This window comes from Mustela nivalis, assembly GCF_964662115.1.
Source record: "Mustela nivalis genome assembly, chromosome: 4".
Lineage (NCBI taxonomy): Eukaryota > Metazoa > Chordata > Mammalia > Carnivora > Mustelidae > Mustela > Mustela nivalis.
The window spans coordinates 67,698,154-67,716,452 of record NC_139023.1 but is presented as its reverse complement, the minus strand read 5'-3'; the positions used below and the strand labels follow the sequence as shown (position 1 = coordinate 67,716,452).

General features: G+C 50.4%; 1 protein-coding gene across 14 annotated transcripts in view; it reads right to left on the bottom strand.

Annotated features, from left to right (window-relative positions):
* Window positions 1-18,299, bottom strand: part of GAK (cyclin G associated kinase) — a 56,271-nt gene that overhangs the window by 37,022 nt on the left and 950 nt on the right. For 2 of the 14 annotated variants that reach the window (XM_082727190.1, XM_082727184.1), the window contains exons 2-6: window positions 18,099-18,175; window positions 7,199-7,260; window positions 6,446-6,505; window positions 5,434-5,548; window positions 2,088-2,230 (exon numbers count right to left, since the gene is read on the bottom strand). In XM_082727190.1, the coding sequence (XP_082583316.1) occupies window positions 2,088-2,230; window positions 5,434-5,548; window positions 6,446-6,448 (261 nt within the window). In that variant the 5' untranslated portion in view covers window positions 6,449-6,505; window positions 7,199-7,260; window positions 18,099-18,175. Of the gene's footprint in view, window positions 1-2,087; window positions 2,231-5,433; window positions 5,583-5,777; window positions 5,916-6,445; window positions 6,506-7,198; window positions 7,261-11,216; window positions 11,319-18,098; window positions 18,176-18,299 lie in introns of those variants that run through there. The other 12 variants (XM_082727191.1, XM_082727192.1, XM_082727197.1 and 9 more) reach the window with 8 other exon arrangements.

Sequence of the window (18,299 nt, the reverse complement as noted above, 5' to 3'; positions counted from 1 at the left end):
CGGCCACCTACAATGGACCGAGGAAGACCTGCCCTGACACGCAACAGTGGACTCCAGGTGTCTCCAGGACAACATGCCTGGGGGGTGTCAACTCCTCACCAAGTCACAGAAGCTCCCCATGAAACAAGGAGCACTCCATCAAAGACACCTGCCACTCAGGGCAATGATGCCAGCTATGGTGTGACCACACGGGGCTCCAAGAAAGCCAGCAGGAAATGACACCTCAGGGGAAAATCAGGCAAATTCTTCCACAAATTTTTCCTCCCCAAAGAGGAAATCCAAACCCCAACACCCTTGAAAAGATGCTCATTAATGGAAGGAAAATCCAGCTGAAGTCCATAAGCCACACCCACACCGTGTGCCAACACCAAGGGTCGTCAGCAAAGCACAGGCACAGGGGCCTCGATGCGCTGCCGGAGGCAACATCCCATGAGGGTGCAAGCACCTCCCATAGCCAGAGCACAGACAAGAGCAACTCAGGAAGCAGGCGTCAAGCAAGTGAGCCGGCTCTCAGAACACACGCACCGAGCGAGGGCCTCACCAGATGGCCAGACCTTGGAGCCATAAGGCTGAGCCAACAGTCAGACGCCAGTGCTACACTGTGGCCTGCAGTGTTGGACGGAGCCATGCAAAGAAGCAAGATAGGAAGAAAGACACGTGCCCCATGGCTTCTGCCATCCCCCATGTCACACCTGCCCCTCTGTAGAGTGGCATGCGACGACTCCCACGGACAAGCCACGGAGACTGTGGGCCTCTGGCGAACACAGGGCACTGAGAAGACAAGGGATGTCCGAGGCAGGCCAGCTTCAATACAGAGTCTTTATTAGTTTTACCCTCCTGGAGTTCCCGCTCACCAGCACATGCATTAATATGCAAACCAGGAGTCTTCACACCACATGAAAATCCACCAGCCATCCAGTAGAATGAGGAAGGCCCCTCCAGGCAGCAGGGAAGGGATGGCTGGCATGTGGGCCTGCAGCCACCCAGGCACCTTCAGGACAGTCATTCCTGACTCCAGTCTTCTATAAAGGGTTGGGGGGGCACCTGTGAACCTCTCAGGTTCAAGGAACAAAAGGAAAAATTCAGGGTTGTCTAAGGTTCAAGTCTAAACAAAGATGCTGCGCCACACACAGGGTGCCAGTGCCTCCCTGGATGCACAGGAAGAGCCCCCCTGGCCAGAGCCAAGGAGGAGAGGGGGCCATTCCAGGCCCACTAGGTGAGAGACATATCACACCTGAAGAAAAATCTGGGAGAGCTGGCCACAGACCAGACAAGAGATGATACTAAGGGATCGTAAGGTTCTTCAGCAAATACAACCTGGTCCCTCAAGATATGGGCAGAGTTAGGATGGGAGCTGCGTGGATGCCCGGCAAGCTTCCCCAAGTCTGGACTTCGCCAAAGACACAACAGGGGAAATAAAAAGAAGGCCAGAGAAGGCCCCTGCAGCACATACAATGTGGAAAGGCCACCAGAAGAACAGAGGAACTCCTGCTACTCAAAAACTACCTGATGGACAACAAACAAGAAAGAAAAAAGGAAAAAACATGTTGCCTGAAGAAAGTACTGACTCCATACACAGAAAAAAACACTCCATTTCATTAACAGTCCGGAAAAGGGAAAATCACGGCACACCGCCACTCCCCACAGCGGGCACCCTGCTGGGGCTTCTCAGAAGCACGGTTCCCCAAGGGAAAGCAACCTCTGAGCCCAGGGTGGGATCCTGCAGAGCCTTTGCCTGGGGACGGATCGTTGAGGGGCAAGGGCATGGACAACCCAGAGGGGAAGCAATTCTCCTCCTGACTCAAGCGGGTGGAAGGAAAGGAGCCTGGGCCATGAGCACCCCAGAGTCAGCTGGAGGGCAGGTAGGTGAGGTGACGGGCACAGGAGGCACAAAGCCCCAGGCCCAGGACACTGCAAAGCTGACACAGAAAGAGGGCTCAACCCTGCTTCAATGGAGAAGCTTCCGGAAACCTGTTCTAAAACTACTACATCCCTCTTCTCTGGAAAAGCCATCACAGACTGCCAGCCAGCTGGACACCCTGACTAGGGGCAGGGATGCAGGCCTGCAGGCGGGCAGGACACAGTACCTTGAGGTCTCTATGGATGATGGGTGGCTTCTGTCTGTGCATGTGCTGTACCGCTCTGCATGTCTGGTAGAAGATCTTCAGAACAGTATCGCACGAGAGCGGCCCTCTAGATTCCATTTTCTTTAAAAATTCCACCAGCTGCCCTGGAAGACACAATCAGATTCACATCACCACAGAGCTAGAAATGCTGCCCCCAGCCTGGCAGCAAGCTGGGTGGCCCCCCGCCACCCCTCCAGCCCGCTGCAGCCACCCCTGGAGCCCTGAGGCCGAAGCCACACATCCAGAAAACCCCATGGAGGGACCACCACCAGCATACAACGAAGTTCCAGAGCCTCCTCCCCGAGAACGACACCCACGCAGCATATGAGCGCCAGCCAACAGTGCAAGTGGTGTTCATGGCGGACCTTGGGCCTTGCGCGGTCAGGCACAACATGATAGCTCCAAGCACACAGATCCTGGACACAGACACCCTCTCAGAGCACTACCTTTCCAAGCCCATGAGCGGTAAACCTCGGTCACCACACATCCCTCACTGAAGGTGCAGACTGTCTGCGGACAGAGTGTGGCCTGGCAAGTGTGCTGGGGGCCACAGACCCTGCCCTCCCTCGGGGCTGTCACCTGGGGGCCGCTTCCCTGAAGCTGCTTTTCCTTGTCACTCTAGCCCAGGGACCTGCCATCCTCGGACCCAGAGCAGGGAAGCCAGGAGACTTCAGTACAGGGCCCGCTAACTCTGCCACAGGCAGGGTGATGGCTTCCTCTGTGACCATGTGCCACCTCTCCACTGGGAACACCACGTTCATGCCCCTAGTGCCTGCCTCTACAGGCTGCCTACACACCACATGTCTCAGTACTCTAACCCTAACCCTACAGCCCTGTTCCTACCTCCGGCCCCCTGCCCAGAGCCTCTTTCCAGAGCCCACCCTCTCCTGGGTCTGCACTGCTCTCTCCTGGCTCCAGGCCCCAGCTCCTTCTGTCTGCTGGGCACATTGCACCACGGGGACCCATCCCCTCCATGCAGAACGAAGGTTGTTACCACCCATACAGGTCTCATCTCCTGCCACTCCCCCACAACAGACTCCCCTCCAGCCACAGGCCCCAAGACCTTTGCACATGCCATACTCTCAGAAAGAATGGTTTTCCTCTCTCCTTGCCTTCAGCTCCTTGCTCATACATCAGCTTCGAGGGAGCCATCTCTGCTCAGCCTAGAAATGTGCACACCCTTTCCCTAGACACATGGGGACTACCCAGTCCCATGTGACACATGGGACTACCCAGCCCATTTGGATTTTGCTTGGGGTCTGTCTGCTTTGTCTGGGTGAGGCATTGAAGCCCCATGCCTGCATGCAGCCATGCCAAGGAACGCGGCTTCCAAACGTGAAGTGGATTCTAACTGTTCTGCAGATGGCAGAGTGGTGGCTCAGGACCTGCACACTCCTCCCCAGTGACCTATCTGCCGTGGAGTCTTCACTATGATGGTCCATCCAACTCTGCCCGCCAGCCCGTCTGTCCCTCACTCCACCAGATCAAGCCATTGTCGCCCTCTCCCAGCCACGCCTACATCCCACCCTTGCACCCCACGCTCAGGCGGGAGGGACAGGTGCCCTCAGGAAATAACAACCTGCTCCTCCCCCTGATGCAGGCAAGGCACAGGCCCCACAAGGCATTGCTGACGGGTCCAGAGCAGGGGTAACACATGGACGGCCATGCTGCCTGGGGTAATGGGAATGAACCAGGCCATGGCAGGGGCATCACAATACCAGTGCTTCAGTGGCCTCTGGTGTCCACTGAGAATTAAGAGCAAGCTTTTTAAAAGTAACAACCCTAACAGTGGCAGTGCTCCTGGAGAGGGCATGGTGGAGGGCAAGACTGGGGGATAAGGGCCAGGGAAGGGTGGGGGACTGTGTGCATACATCCAGGCCCTCCTTCAGTGGGACTGGCGTCTACATCCCTCCCTAAGATTCCCTCCACCCTCTACCCCCATGCCCCTCAGCACCTGCCCTGCAAGCACCCCGAGCATCTTGTGCTGCTCCCAGACAAGCAATCCCAGGCCAGTGCCAGCCTGAGGGGTGTGCTTGGTGGATCTGCTCCACACAGAACACCATGCCGCCCCACAGTGCAAGTGCTCTGAGCTACCACTGCTAGGCCCCAACCCTGGGGCCCCGGTGAACCCAAAGCCTTCGAAAACCCAGAATGAATGCAATCCAGAAGCATGCTAAGTGCCCCGTAGGGGAATGGATGGCATGATAAATGAACCAGAGACCTGAGCTGTGGAAAGTGGGGCGAGGCATGTGCAGCATCAGCAGCAGAGCCCCCGGGGCAGATGGGAAGCCATGTGCAGCCTCACACGTGCTGCCCAATACATGCCACTGGGGCCCCTACATGGCACCCCTGCCAACAGGCCCCTGACAGCCCTGTCCACAGGCTCGCCGGGCTCATAGGCCGGACATGCGGCAGTTCCGTGCACCAGCATTTGTGGTCAAGGACAAGTACGCGTCATGAAGGGGGTGCTGGCGGAACATCTTGTGGTGGGGACCTAAGGGACCCTGCGGAGCCCTGAAGAGAGAACAGGTAAGCGTGCGGGCATGAGAAGATGCCTCAGGTGGCAGGCCTTTCTCAGAAAGGAAGCCCCATTTGGAGGAGCACCTCACTCCCCTGTGCTTAGAAAAGGATCCCTACCACCGAGGGATTCCTTGCCCTGGCTTTGCCACTGCCAGCCACCCACCTCGTGCTCAACACTTCTGCCCCCTGCCTGCTTAGGCATGACTCCTCCTGGGTGCCTGGGCTCATGGCCCCCACCCTATCCTTCTGTGAGTACACCTCCCGCCCACACAGCTCTTGGCCGGGTGGCTGTGGGCTGTAGGCTTCCTCTCTCCCAGCACTCATTCCTGGTGACCGAGGGCCACATGCACTCTCCTCATCACCCGATGGCTCCTGCCTCTGGCTCCAGGCCCTCCTGGCAAAGCCTCTGTACCCGCCCCACGCCTCTCTGACAATGTGCACTCTAGTCACCCACAGAGACTGTGAGCTCCAGCAGGGCAGACGGCTCCCCACGTGGGTAAGCCCTAATCCTCGGTGGAGCAGATGGACCAAGCCCCTACCACAGGGACCAGGCACGTTCCACGCCTCTGCTCTCTTGGTACCATCCACAGATATTCACACGACTACTCTGCCCCTGGAACTCTCTGGAAGGCCCCTGGGTCCCTCCGACCCCTAAGAACACAGGGAGTGCCTGATGCCACTGGGTTGTGTGCCCTCAAGGGCCACAGCAGCAAGCCCGCCCTCGCTACTACAGCTGAGTACTAGAACCCGTGACACTGCTGCGGTTCTGACCCTAACAAAATGTTACCTTTGCAGAGCTCGGTGAGCAGCAGGAACTCAGCCTGCCCAGTGTCTGACTCCTCTTTCCCTACGGACGCTGCAGAACAAAACTGGACAATATTGGGATGGCCAGAAAGTTTTTTCTGCAGGTGTCTTGTTAAAGGAGAATGCGTAAGTCTGCACATTTAAAAACAAATATACATACGATATTAAGACACTAGAGTCAAAACGTTGAATGAAATTACCTTACAATCCCAGCACGTTGGGGCAGAAAGATGGAGAGCCAGTGGGGGCAACTAGAAAGGCAGGTGGTGGGCTGGGGGTGGGGGGGGGAGGCGGGATGAAGACCTCCGCCATGCTGGCAGCACACACCTGACCACGGGCCAGGCAGGACAGCAGGCAGAGGGTACGGGCAGCGTGTGGGAGACCACGAGCACTGAAGGAATCCACCTAGTCTCTGCAAGGCGAGGACCCGTGGCTCAGGCAGCCAGCGGGCTCACGGTGACAGAGCTTCGAGAGAGAAAAGAGAACACATTCTGACAGCAGAGGCCAAGACCCCTGCAGAGGGAGAACGTGTGTCAGAGTGGAGAACCAGCAAGAAAAGCCCCACACGTCCAGCGTCCGTGCTCAGGGCAGGGTGGGCGGCTAGAAGGGACATGGGAGGTCCAGAGGAACCAGGCCTCGCAAGGGCCCTGGCGATCGCCGGAGTGCAGCTGGTGGCTGGGCGCCATGGGCCACGTCAGGTTCCTTATGGAGTAGAGGGTAGGGAATCGTCCCTCTGTGGGCACAGAGACCTCTTGGGTCGGAACACTTCCATGCCCAAAGCTACAGAGCCTCCTGCTATTACCCTGGGAGTAAGGAGCAAGGCAGAAAACTCCCGTCTACTGAGAACACCCCACAGACAGGTCCAGTGAAAGCAGAAGGCCAATTTTAGTACACTCCGAAGGGCACCAGAGCAGCCTTGCAGCAGCCAGCACCCACAGCATGAAGCAGGCCTCCCTAGGTGCCCGCGTGTGCGTGCAGTCCCAGGAAAAGGATACCATGAAACACACTTCCTGGATGATGGCTCTGTTCTTTTCCTCTTCATTAGACAGTAATCTCTGTATCAGGAAATAACAAACAAAAAGAGATTAAGGAGTGTTTATCTTTCTAGTCTACCCAAGAGAAGAAACACAGTGCCACCTACAAGCACAACCTGCTTACCCATATTTAATATCTGGCCTGTGTAAAAACCTGACAGAAGGTTAGAGACCCCTGAACATGGTCCTTTACGATCCAAGGACACAACAAAAACTAAAAATAGGAGGCTTTTCTCCAAATAGGCTAGAGCAAAGTGAAACAACCAAGGAAAATGGGAGAAGACATTCACAGAGATGTGGGCCTACGCTCCAGATCTCCAAAGTCAGTCACGCCTCAACAGCAGCCCACAAACCCCACATACACCCCTCAACCCTGTGAGGCCTGCTGTGCATCCCAGGGGTCTCCCCCACCCCATAATCCCTGTGTTCACACAAGCTATGCACACACATTTCACACCAGTGGCTTTCAAAACCCCGCTATCTGTGGACCCCTCATTTTGGCACTTGGCCTTGAGGTCACCCTGTGCCCAAAGTTGGAAGCCACAGCTCTGAGTCCTCTAGAGCTGCTGACGGCTTCCCCTCAGAAGGAACAAATGGACAGACTGTAAAAAAGAAACATATACTACATTATGGGAATAAATCTCTGGAAACAGTGCCACTTAGAGATTTCCTTAAAGTGATCCAAAAACCCACATAAATGTCATCCTTTATTACCTTTAAGGCATACTCTCTGCCACTTCCCAGGTCTTGAGCTTCATATACAAATGCAAACCCTCCTGAAAATTAGAAAGACAGACATATCAGTTCAGTGCTATGACTTTATTTGATAGTAAGCTTTACAAATATCTTCATTAATTAGTGAAACACAAACTGGACTTGTGGCAGGCAATTTTGTTTTCCACAAACATAATGGCCCTAATTGATATGATCCTGCCTTTTAAATATCCTGCTTCAGAGACAGGAAGGAAACCAATGTAGGAACAGAGATCAATGAGGAAAAGATGGAGAAAATCAGTAATACCAGAGCCTCTGAAAGCCAAAATTCTCTGAAAACAAGAAAATGAAACTGATAAATTCTAGACAGACTGATCACAGAGGGAGCAAGAACAAGAAAGAGAAGAGAGGACAAATCACCAGCATCTAGAATAAAAGAGGCTAGCAGTGCCCAAAGCCCCCCAAAACTTTCAAGTACATCTAGTACCCTACATAAATATAAAGAATTCTTCACAAATTCTTTTTTTAATATTTTACTTATTTATTTGACAGAGAGACAACCAGAGAGGGAACACAGGCAGGAGCAGAGGGGAGAGGGAGAAGTAGGCTCTCTGCTGAGCAGGGAGCCCCATGTGGGACTCGATCCCAGAACCCTGGGATCATGACCTGAGCCAAAGGCAGCTGCCTAAACTGAACTACACAGGCTCCCCCTTCACAAATTCTTAATTCTGAGTACAATAAAATGTCGTCATAACAAACCCAACAATATATACAAAACATCATATATCATGACTGAATAGAGCTGGTTAAATATTTGAAAATAATGTAATTCTCTTGTTTTCAGAATTAACTTGCTTAGCTTTTACTAGTTTTGCACGGTGGAAAATTACATCTTGAAATGAAGACCTCTCAGTAGACTAGGAACATGAGGCCGCTCGCTAACCTGACAACAGGTGTCTACAAGAGACTCACCGGCAGCCTCATGCCATGGGAGACCCCATGCTTCTCCTCACAGCAGGAACAGGGTGAGGACAGGTGCTCTCAACACTGCCACTCAATATCGCACTGGAAGCCTGGCCAGTGCCATCAGGCAAGAAGAGAGATAAAAGGCATCCAGATGGAAAAGAAAGAAGTGAAAATGGTTTTCTTTGCACACAAAATGATTGTGTTGATAATATTGTGACATCTATCCCCCCAAAAAGCTACTATAACTAATAAAGGAGTTTAGGGTAATCATGGGTTATATGCACAATTCAAAAATCAACTGTATTTCAGGGGCGCCTGGATAGCTCAGTAGGTTGAGTGTCTAACTCTTGATTTCCACTCAGGTCATGATCTCAGGGTCGTGAGATCAAGCCCCAGGTAGTGCTCTGCATGGAGCCTGCTTAAGATTCTCTCTCCCTCTGCCTCTGCACCATCCTCCCCCATTCACCCCCAGGCAGGACCATGAGCACGCTCTCAAAACAATTATATTTCTATATGACCTAGAGATTTCTTAGACTTAAGAATGGAAGTATGATCCACAAATGAGAACAATGACAAGCAGACTTCATCAAAGTAAAGAACTTCTGGTTTTTTAGATACACCACTTGAGAGAGTGAGAAGTCAGATGCTTAACAGACTGAGTCACACAGGTGGCCTAGCTGCACTTTCAATCACAGGCCCAATAAAGGACTCCATCTAGAAAATATAAAGAAAATCCAAAACGGAGTAACAAAATTTTGAATGGGTGGACTATGTAAAAAGTTCACCAAAGATACATAAGTGGTGAGTAGCACATGAAAAGATGCTCAACGTCATCACCCATTAGGGAAACACACACTTTAGGGAAACACACCTGTGTGCGTCTAATTAGAAGGCCTCAGTGTTTTAAACAGATCATACTCAGTGTTACTAGGATGTGGATCCACCCACATGCTAGTAGTGAGGCTTCTACCCTGCTTGTGGGAACACAGCTTGGTAGTTTCTTCCATGGGTAAAGGTAAGCTAGCTCAACAGCCCTGTCTGTCATCACGCCGCTGGGCATTTACCTACGAAAAATGGAGGCCACATCCACACAATGACTTGTACACACAGGGTCCCAGCAGCTTCATGTGTAACTGCCCGAACTATGTCCCCATTAGCGGTGAACAGACAAACCGACCGTCCCTCCATAGAACACGACCCAGCAATAACCAGGACGGACTACTGTTCCCACAGCAACATGGAGGCAGACGGGACACATGATCTCCCTTACAGAGAACTGTACAAAGTACTAACTCATCTGCAGCAACAGAAAGCACATCGGGACTGCCCAGGGGAGGAGGGTGCAGGAAGGAAAGGTGTGTAATGGGGAAGGACAGACACTGTGGAGGTGAGGGATGTGTTCACTGCCTTGGGTACAGCGATGGGCACACAGGTGTATACGTACTGGACACGTTTAATGTGTCTGACACCTACATGTGCACATCGTGTCTCATTTTTATCTCAACAGACCTGCTAAAAAAAATAAAACAAGTCCATATAAGAAAACAGATGAAAGGAAATAAATGAAAATCTGTGTAACAAAAATAGAAAACAGATGGATTCACTGGTGAATTCTCTGAAACATTTAAGAAAGAACCAGCACAGCAATCTTGCACAAAGTCCTTCCTAAGTGACAGGAGAAAATAGATGCCAACCCATCATGTGAGGCCACAGACACAATCACGATAACGAGAAAGTACTTGTTAACACAGATGTCAGAACCATCAGGAAAATACCAGCAGAGCGAGTCGGGCAACACCCAGCAAGAACAACATTCTATGACCAACAGTGGTTTGACACCAAAAAACAGTTCCTGTGGCAAAGGACACAAAGGACAGGGAAGGCAGACTCCTCAGACACATGGAACTCATCTGTCACTCAACAGACACACGGAAAGCATCTGTCAACATGCAAGAACACTCATGACTCTTTTTTTTTTTTTTTTTTTTTTTTTTTTTTTAAAGATTTTATTTATTTATTTGACAGAGAGAAATCACAAGTAGGTAGAGAGGCAGGCAGAGAGAGAGAGGAGGAAGCAGGCTCTCTGGGAGCCCGATGCGGGACTCGATCCCAGGACCCTGAGATCATGACCTGAGCCGAAGGCAGCAGCTTAACCACTGAGCCACCCAGGCGCCCCGTCATGACTCTTTTTTTAAAAGATTTTATTTTACGAATTTATTTGACAGAAAGTGTGAGCACAAGCCGGGAGACAGAGGGAGAGGAACCAGTCTCCCTGCTGAGCAAGGAGCCTGATGTGGGACTCTGGGATCATGACCTGAGCCAAAGCAGATGCTTCACCGACTGAGCCACCCAGGTGCCCCTAAGTTTTCAAAATAGTAACATGAAACATTCTCGGCAAAGAGAGGGAATGTCTTCAATCTGACAAGTGGCAACTACAAAACCCTGCAGCTAATGGGAGCCCTAATGGTGCTTTCTGATCTTGGGACCAAGGCAGGTCTGTCTGTGGAGCACTGTGATACCTCCCACTGCAGACTGTCACCAGCACCAGAAAGCTAGACAGACAGACAAACAGCATAAAGATCAGAAAGGAAGAGCTAAATCTGTTATTTACAGACAACATGACTATAGGCAGACAGTTCCAAGGGCTTGACCAAAAACTTCTAGAACTAAAGAGGAGCCTCAGCAAGACTACAAGGTTCTCGGGATGCTCCCCCTAGCCTATTCACAGGGCCTTCCCCTGGAGCCCTGCAACCCCACCTGGGGCACCCTGGCCCTGGTCACTGGCCACACACACACACACACACACACACACTCAGGCTCTGCTCTGCACTCCTCCCTGGGGGCCTTCCCCGCTCCAACCACCTACAGCCAATTTTGTTCCCTCTTCCTAATGCTTTCTGACTCCTGATGCTGTGCCACATGTTCCATTTGGAGATTTGTTTACTGCTCTCCCACTGGCACCCAGAACAGCATCTGACACACAGTGGGCAATCACAGATCAGGACAACAAAACCCTAAGTGAAAAGCATCTTCCAATGTTGAAACACATTACCTTTGGAACATTCAATGTCCCGGCAGCAGCGTTACGTACCGCCGTTGGGACACACGCTTGTAAAGAAAGTAAAGACAACAAACAGGAAGTCCACGGTGGTGGTGCCTCTGAGGAGAGGGAGACACAGTCAGGGTACCGAAGGTCAACAGAGCCACTCACAGTGTCTGTGATGGTTAATTACTTTGTAAAAGGTCTGGAATCAAAAATGATCTTTGAAAAATCAACGTCCATTAATTCTGGATAGTAAGAACACAGATATTTGCTCTATTACTCTACTTTTCTTTGTTTTTGAAATTTTTCCTAAAAGAGAATTCCCAATTTCAGGACCTGTTCTGTAGCTGCATTAACCAAGACTGTGTGGTGCTGGGGAGGAACAAATTCAAAGCTCCCAATGCAACAAAACTGAAAAGTCCCAAAACAGTCACGTAAATGTGCCAAGTGATGGTTCACAATGGCACAAAATCAACTTGGTGGAAGCATGTGCAATGACCAGTGCAAAAAACCAAAACAAAAGCCTGGGTGGCTCAGTGGGTTAAAGCCTCTGCCTTCAGCTCAGGTCACAATCCCAGGGTCCTGGGATCGAGCCCCGCATGGGGCTCTCTGCTCAGCAGGGAGCCTGCTTCTTCCTCCTCTCTCTCTGCCTGCCTCTCTGTCTACTTGTGATCTCTGTCTTGTCAAATAAATAAATAAAATCTTTAAAAAAAAAAAAGCAACTTTGATCTAAACTTTATGCTTTCTATGACAATCAATTCAAGAAGGTACAAATGTAAATGCAGAAAACTCCTAGACAAAACGTAGGAGAAAAACCCTCAAAATCCAGAGCTGGGCATAAGGGCTCCCAGATGTGACAGTAAAAGCAGAAGTCACATGAGGAAGAGCTGATAATGTGACCTCATCAAATTAAAACTGTGGGTCTGCAGACAACCCTGTTTAAGATGAAAAGACAAGCTGCTGACAAAGAGAAAATTCTTGCAAACCACATGTCTGATGGAGAACTTCTCTCCAGAATACATAAAGGACTCTCAAAACTCAGTGATAATTGAAAACTCAATTCTAAAACAGGCAAACAACATGACAGGCAGAGACATACTGCCCACAAAGATGTGTGGTCAGCCTCCAGAGATGTACAGACTGAAGCCACAATACAGGATCCCTATACACCTGCTAGAATGATCAAATAAAAATGCTGCACAGGGGCACCTGGGTGACTCCGTGGGTTAAACCTCTGCCTTCGTCTCGGATCATGATCCCAGGGCTTGGGATCAAGTCCCGCATTGGGCTCTCTGCTCAGCAGGGAGCCTGCTTCCTCCTTTCTCTCTGTCTGCCTCTCTGCCTACTTGTGATCTGTTTGTCAAATAAATAAAAACAAAACCTTTAAAAAAATAATAAAAAATAATAAAATAAAAAATAAAAACACTTCACAAAATGCTGGCAAGGACCAGGGACCCAAGTGACACTGGGTCACTCTTGGTTAAGAGCTCAGCTGCGTGGGCACAGACCCCACAAACTGAGCTCTCTCAGTGTGACTGTATGAGCACACGGGGGGTTTAGGGAGGCAGTTACAGAAATCAGGTGTTCATAGTGGGGCTCTGACTCGATAGGACTGCGGTCTCTCTCCCCTCTGGGACAGAGACAACACCACCTGCCAGCTGCAGGGAGAGGCCTCACCAGGAACCACCACTGCCGGCAATTGGCTCTGGGATGAGGAGCCTCCAGGGCGGAAAAAGAAATTCCTGTTGTTTATGCCCCAGTCTGTGGCATTTTTTATGGGAGCCTAAGAAGCACAAGACACTCAGCCACTGCTGGTGAGAAATGGGAAATGGCACAGCCACTCTGAAGAATAGACTGGTGGTTTCCTAGAACTAAACCTGCAGTCCTGGGCACCGATCCCAGAAAAGTAAGAAATGACACTCACACAAGCCTTGCCCACAAGTGCTTATGACAACTGTAGTTCTAATAGCCTAAAACATCTGGAAACAACCCACATGTCACTCCATGAATGATCACATAAACTGGGGTCCATCCATACCATTGGTGACGCTCGTCACCAATAAACACAAACACATTATGGACACAACCACCTAGTTGGAACTCCAGAGTGAAAAAAGCCAATTCCAAAAGGATATACAAATGTCAAAACTGAAGAGAGAGACCAAATCAGTGGTTTCCAGGGTTAAGAATGTCGGCATGGCTGTGAAGGGGCAGGAGGGGTCCTTGTGGAGATGAAACTTCTGCGTCTTGATGACATCAATGTCAAGATGCTGACTCTAGCTTCTCAAGATGTTACCACTGAGGGAAATGGGCAAAGTATACCGGTGTCATTTCTTAAAACTACAAGTAAATATCTATAATTATCTCAAAATCAAAGTTTAAATAAAAACAGTAATACTGCTGGGCCTAGGGCTCAGTCAGTCAAGCCTCTGCCTTCGGCTCATGGCCCCAGGATCCTGGCATCGAGTCCCGTGTCTGGCTCCTTGCTCCATGGGGAATCTGCTTCTCCTTCGCCCTCTGCTGCTCCCCCTGCTTGCTCTTGCTCTCTATCAAACAAACCCTCAACAGAAACAGTATTACTGCTGACACATAAAGAAATGACAGGGGAGGCACTGCTAAGACCCCGTGCACATTCTGGAATTTGGACACAGGCAAAGACACCTCAGCTGGCCAGGCTGGCCTCCCGCTCCCCAGGGCAGCCTGGCCGGGGACAGCAGTGACCCCATCTACGGCTTTCTTCCTCCTCCTCACACACCTGCATCTGTGTGTATCATATAAAAATACATGACTTGTATCTGTGATAAGAAACTCCCACAACTCCAGCCCAATTCAAAACAGAAAAGACCCGAAAGGGCATTTTGCACACAAAACAAGACACATAACTGTCTCATAAGCAGGAGAAACAGTGTCCCGCGTAGTATCATCAGGCACGTGGAAATCCCATGCCAGAGAGCAACCCCCATGCACACACAAGAGCAGAGAGAATCAGGATGACTGGCAATACTGACGCAGGTGCCAGCTGAGGACAGGAGCCCTTGCGAGGCTGTCAGGAGCACAAACCAGTGCCACCTGCTGCACACAAAGAGACCTGTGTCCAACCCAGACCCCAAAATACCACTCCTGGGTATTTTACCTGAGACAAAACACATGGCAACAAAAAATACTGTGGAAGAATGTTCTTGGCAGCTTTACTCATCATGGTCCAAACTGGAAACACCCAAGTATCCAACAAGTGAGTGGACAGACAAGCCACTACAAGGGAGGGAACAAACTTCAGAACTAGACAGAGCACTCGGGGTGTGGGGCCGTGTGCAGGATACTCTTGGAGAGGGAAGCTCCTAGCTGGGGGGGCTGGTGGCAGGAAAGGGGGCTGGGAGCCACGGGAGGGTTTGTGGGGTCACTCAACAGTTCTCTAACTCAACAACTGGTTGGGTACGTGGTGTAAACCCTTATCAGAGCATCTAAACTCTGTACATTTTACTGTATGTCAATAACTCACTTTAAATTGTTTTTACTTCAAAGAAAAACAGGCATAGGACATCCATGTATGATTCTGAACAGTGGTCTGAATATGGAAAATGCTCAAATTCATGAGTCAGAGAAACGCAAATCAACATAAGCCCACATAGTGTTTGCCCATTGCAGCGAGGATGGTGTGGGGACAGTGGGGTCTGGTAGGGATCTACACAAGGTCACGGACTCAGGGTGGGGGGCAGGGCAGGGGACAGTGAGCACCAAGAAACGTGGCTCAGCAGCACAAGGAGCAATCCAGGAGATCTTACTTTATGTTATCAATTGACAGTGTTTCTTAGGAACAGGCATCCCATTACCTCCACCTCCAATTCTCACGTGATCTCCACAGACCTTTCAGGGATATGTGCCCATGCAACAGCAGGAGGTCACAGAGAGGAACAGACCGGGCCAATGGAAAGAGAGAGGGCAGCCTTTCCCTTGCCCCACAACAGTGACCTCCACACAGGGTGACTTCCTCCCACAATAATCTCCCCACCATGGTGACCTCGCCATGATGTCCCACTGCGAGCACCTGCATACCACCTGCACCTGCAGTCAACTGAGGCACAGACCAAAAAGGCGAGGGAACCCTGGCACGCAGCTCCCATATTGCCCCCCAGCAATGCCCACCTCCGGTGGCTCCCCAACAGGTGCACGGCCACCTGCTTCTTCCACTGTAACATCCTCTGGACACTTCTCCCTGCAGGACACACTCCACAGGCGGACCTGTGCCATAAGGGTGACCGAAGATGCACCACCAGTCCCAACTCCCCTGCTCACTGTCTGGTGGCCCTGGCAAGCTGCTGACCGTCCTTACAGATGACAGAACACAGGAAGCACCAGGGACTCCGCCCACCAGACAACTTCATAAATGTTGTGCTGGTGACCATGACTATTCCACAATAGGTGTTAGTTACGACAAGTTAAAGGGCTGATGGTACAGTCGCCAAGGTGCGAGTGAAGAGAATGGGGATAGGAGAATTGAGAGAGAGCAATTAACCCGACACAAGATTGAACCACACCAGTCTGAATACTAGAACCAGTTGCCCAAGGCGCTGGTGCTTCCTGCAAAGACCTTGGTTATCTGTGCTCTAGGGTATCTGCAGAAAAGATCCACTCAGCACCCCTCCCTGGGTGAAGCAGCCACGGCAATTGAGGGAAAAGACACTTGAACAAGATCACCAACCCACAGGCCTCAGGGTTCAGGCATGCTTCCTAAGTTGGAAGAGCTGTGTGCTAGAATGTCAGGGAGCGATGACCACCCCATCTTTTCAAATCATCTTTAAACATGCTATGCTGTGTATCCCTGTAGAGGACGTCCTGACTCAACCTCCAACCCTGTCCTTCCATCACACCAACCCCAGTGGTTTCTGAAACCTTTAGCCAAGAGTCCTACTGTACAACCTAGCAACTGCCAGCCAGTACCAAACAGCCCCTGTGCCCTCCCCAATCCTGACACTTAACACAGACAAGGCAAAAGCCCTCTAACTAAAAGCAGAGATCAGGAGGCAGAGGGGTGAAGGGTTAGGACAACAGCCAGCCCAGAGTTAGTGTGGCGCATGCCCTCACAGCTTCTCAGGCCAGTACAGGCCCCAGACAGAACACAAGGGACCCACATTCATCCAAGGCCATTGATAACACACATGGCACATGGTGTCCCCGCAAACACACACAACTAGTTACACACACATTATGGGAAAGCTCTGTGGACTTGTTTCTTTTTCTGAAGAGTTGCCCCCACACTACCTTGTCCACATCGTTAGCAGTGCAGCCAAAGTCAGACAGTCACTGGAGAGGTGGACTCACCTCACAGGGAAAAACCCAGCAGAGCGATCACCTCTGTCACTTCTCTGGATAGTAGGAAGCAAGCAAGAATGTGCAAAATCCAAAACAAGAGAACTTAAAGAATGTATTCTAGAATCTGCTTGGACTCAGCCCCTCTGACATTGGGGTTACTCCCAGTAACCTGATTTTTTTTTAAATGAACACTTAAGCCAATTTTCAAAAGATTAGGAAGCTATGTGGCTCCACAGTTCTGCGCCACAAACCACTTCATGATACAAATGCAAATTCCGAAAAGCTATGAAAACAATGTGTTTTTTCCTAAGCCCTCTCACAGCAAAATCTGATCCATCCTAAATTCATCTGGGGCAACACCTGACATGAAATAAGGTGGGGCTATTTAAAGTCTTAATTATCCCACAATGAGGATACTCATTTAATTATGGATACATGATTTATTAGATTATTAAAGACTTTTCCAACTCTTGTAGGAATATCATAGGATATAAAGGATGTTTATTATCTTTCCAAAACCTGGAAAACTGTGAAGTTGTCAACATCTCTCTCCACCCCAGAGTTTAAGGTTTGGAACCTTCCCCACATTTATACAACACAGCATGAATTCCCCCAGCCTAGGTTCCAGAGCTGCTGTTTTTCCTGACACTTCATATGGCTTTCTAACCATTTCAGTTCAGGAAGAGGGTTCACAAGCTTTAAAGCTACAAGGTTCCTGTTATGTTTCTCAAGATCAAGACCTTGCTGGGTATTTTTATCTCCTGACGTGCCTAGATAGCAAAGGGAGTGGGTTCTATTGCACAACCCTATCAGCTAGTCCCATTTCCTCATTCTTCATCCTGGGTTTTAAGTGACTGGTAAGCTTCCTGCTCCACAGGACCCACCTCCCATCTTTAATTCCTGTCCTCCGGCCTGGCCCCGCCCCCGCCCTGGTAGGAGCATTCTGAATGAGCACTCTGACCTCATTTTGGCCTGCTGGAACCCTGGCCACTGCCTGTCCTGCCCCAAGGATCCTCCAGTATTGCACTGTCCTTCTGTCATTGGAGTGTGTCTAATTTTAAATTCCGGAAGGCAAAAATCACCTACTGTCCCTATGAATCTCTTAAAAAACCAAGATAGTTGCCTGGTATTTTCAGAATAAAGGAACTGATCCGAGGGAACCCTCATTGTAACAGATACCACACTCGTTAATGTTAGCAGAGATTCTGGCCCCCACCTCTGCAAGAAAAGCCTGAGGTTTTCCTACCAAATCACATCCAAAATCTGTTCGTTTTTTGCCCAAGTGGAGAAAAAGCATATGATAATGCTGCAGCCAGAACATCCCTTCAGGCCTTTAGGAATTAGGACATCAGAAGGGTCCGCTAGTTTCCTGCCTCAGACTGAGCAGACATGGCAGTAGGTTGGGGATCGTGACAGCCTAAGCCTGCAGTCCTGAGAGCTACCCCAGACAGGTCTGTGGTCCCACCTTGCACCACTCCAGCGCCCCATGCTAACTCAGGGAAATACCGTTCTGCTCCAGCACCAGCCTCAGAGCCAACTGTGTTCAGCCAGTAAGCATCAAGCTAGCAAAATGTGACATACCCCTGTGGGCACCACCGACAAAATGTAAGGAAAATCCAGAGGAGAGAATGGGATCACACCGACGATGGCAATAGACTCTGTGTGAGGAAGAGAAAGGACATCAGGAAGCTGGAGACAGCACGCAGAAACAAAGATGACTAAAAATGACCAGGAAATTCCTCCATGACTGGCGAGTCCAACCTGCATGGCTGTGCACAGGCC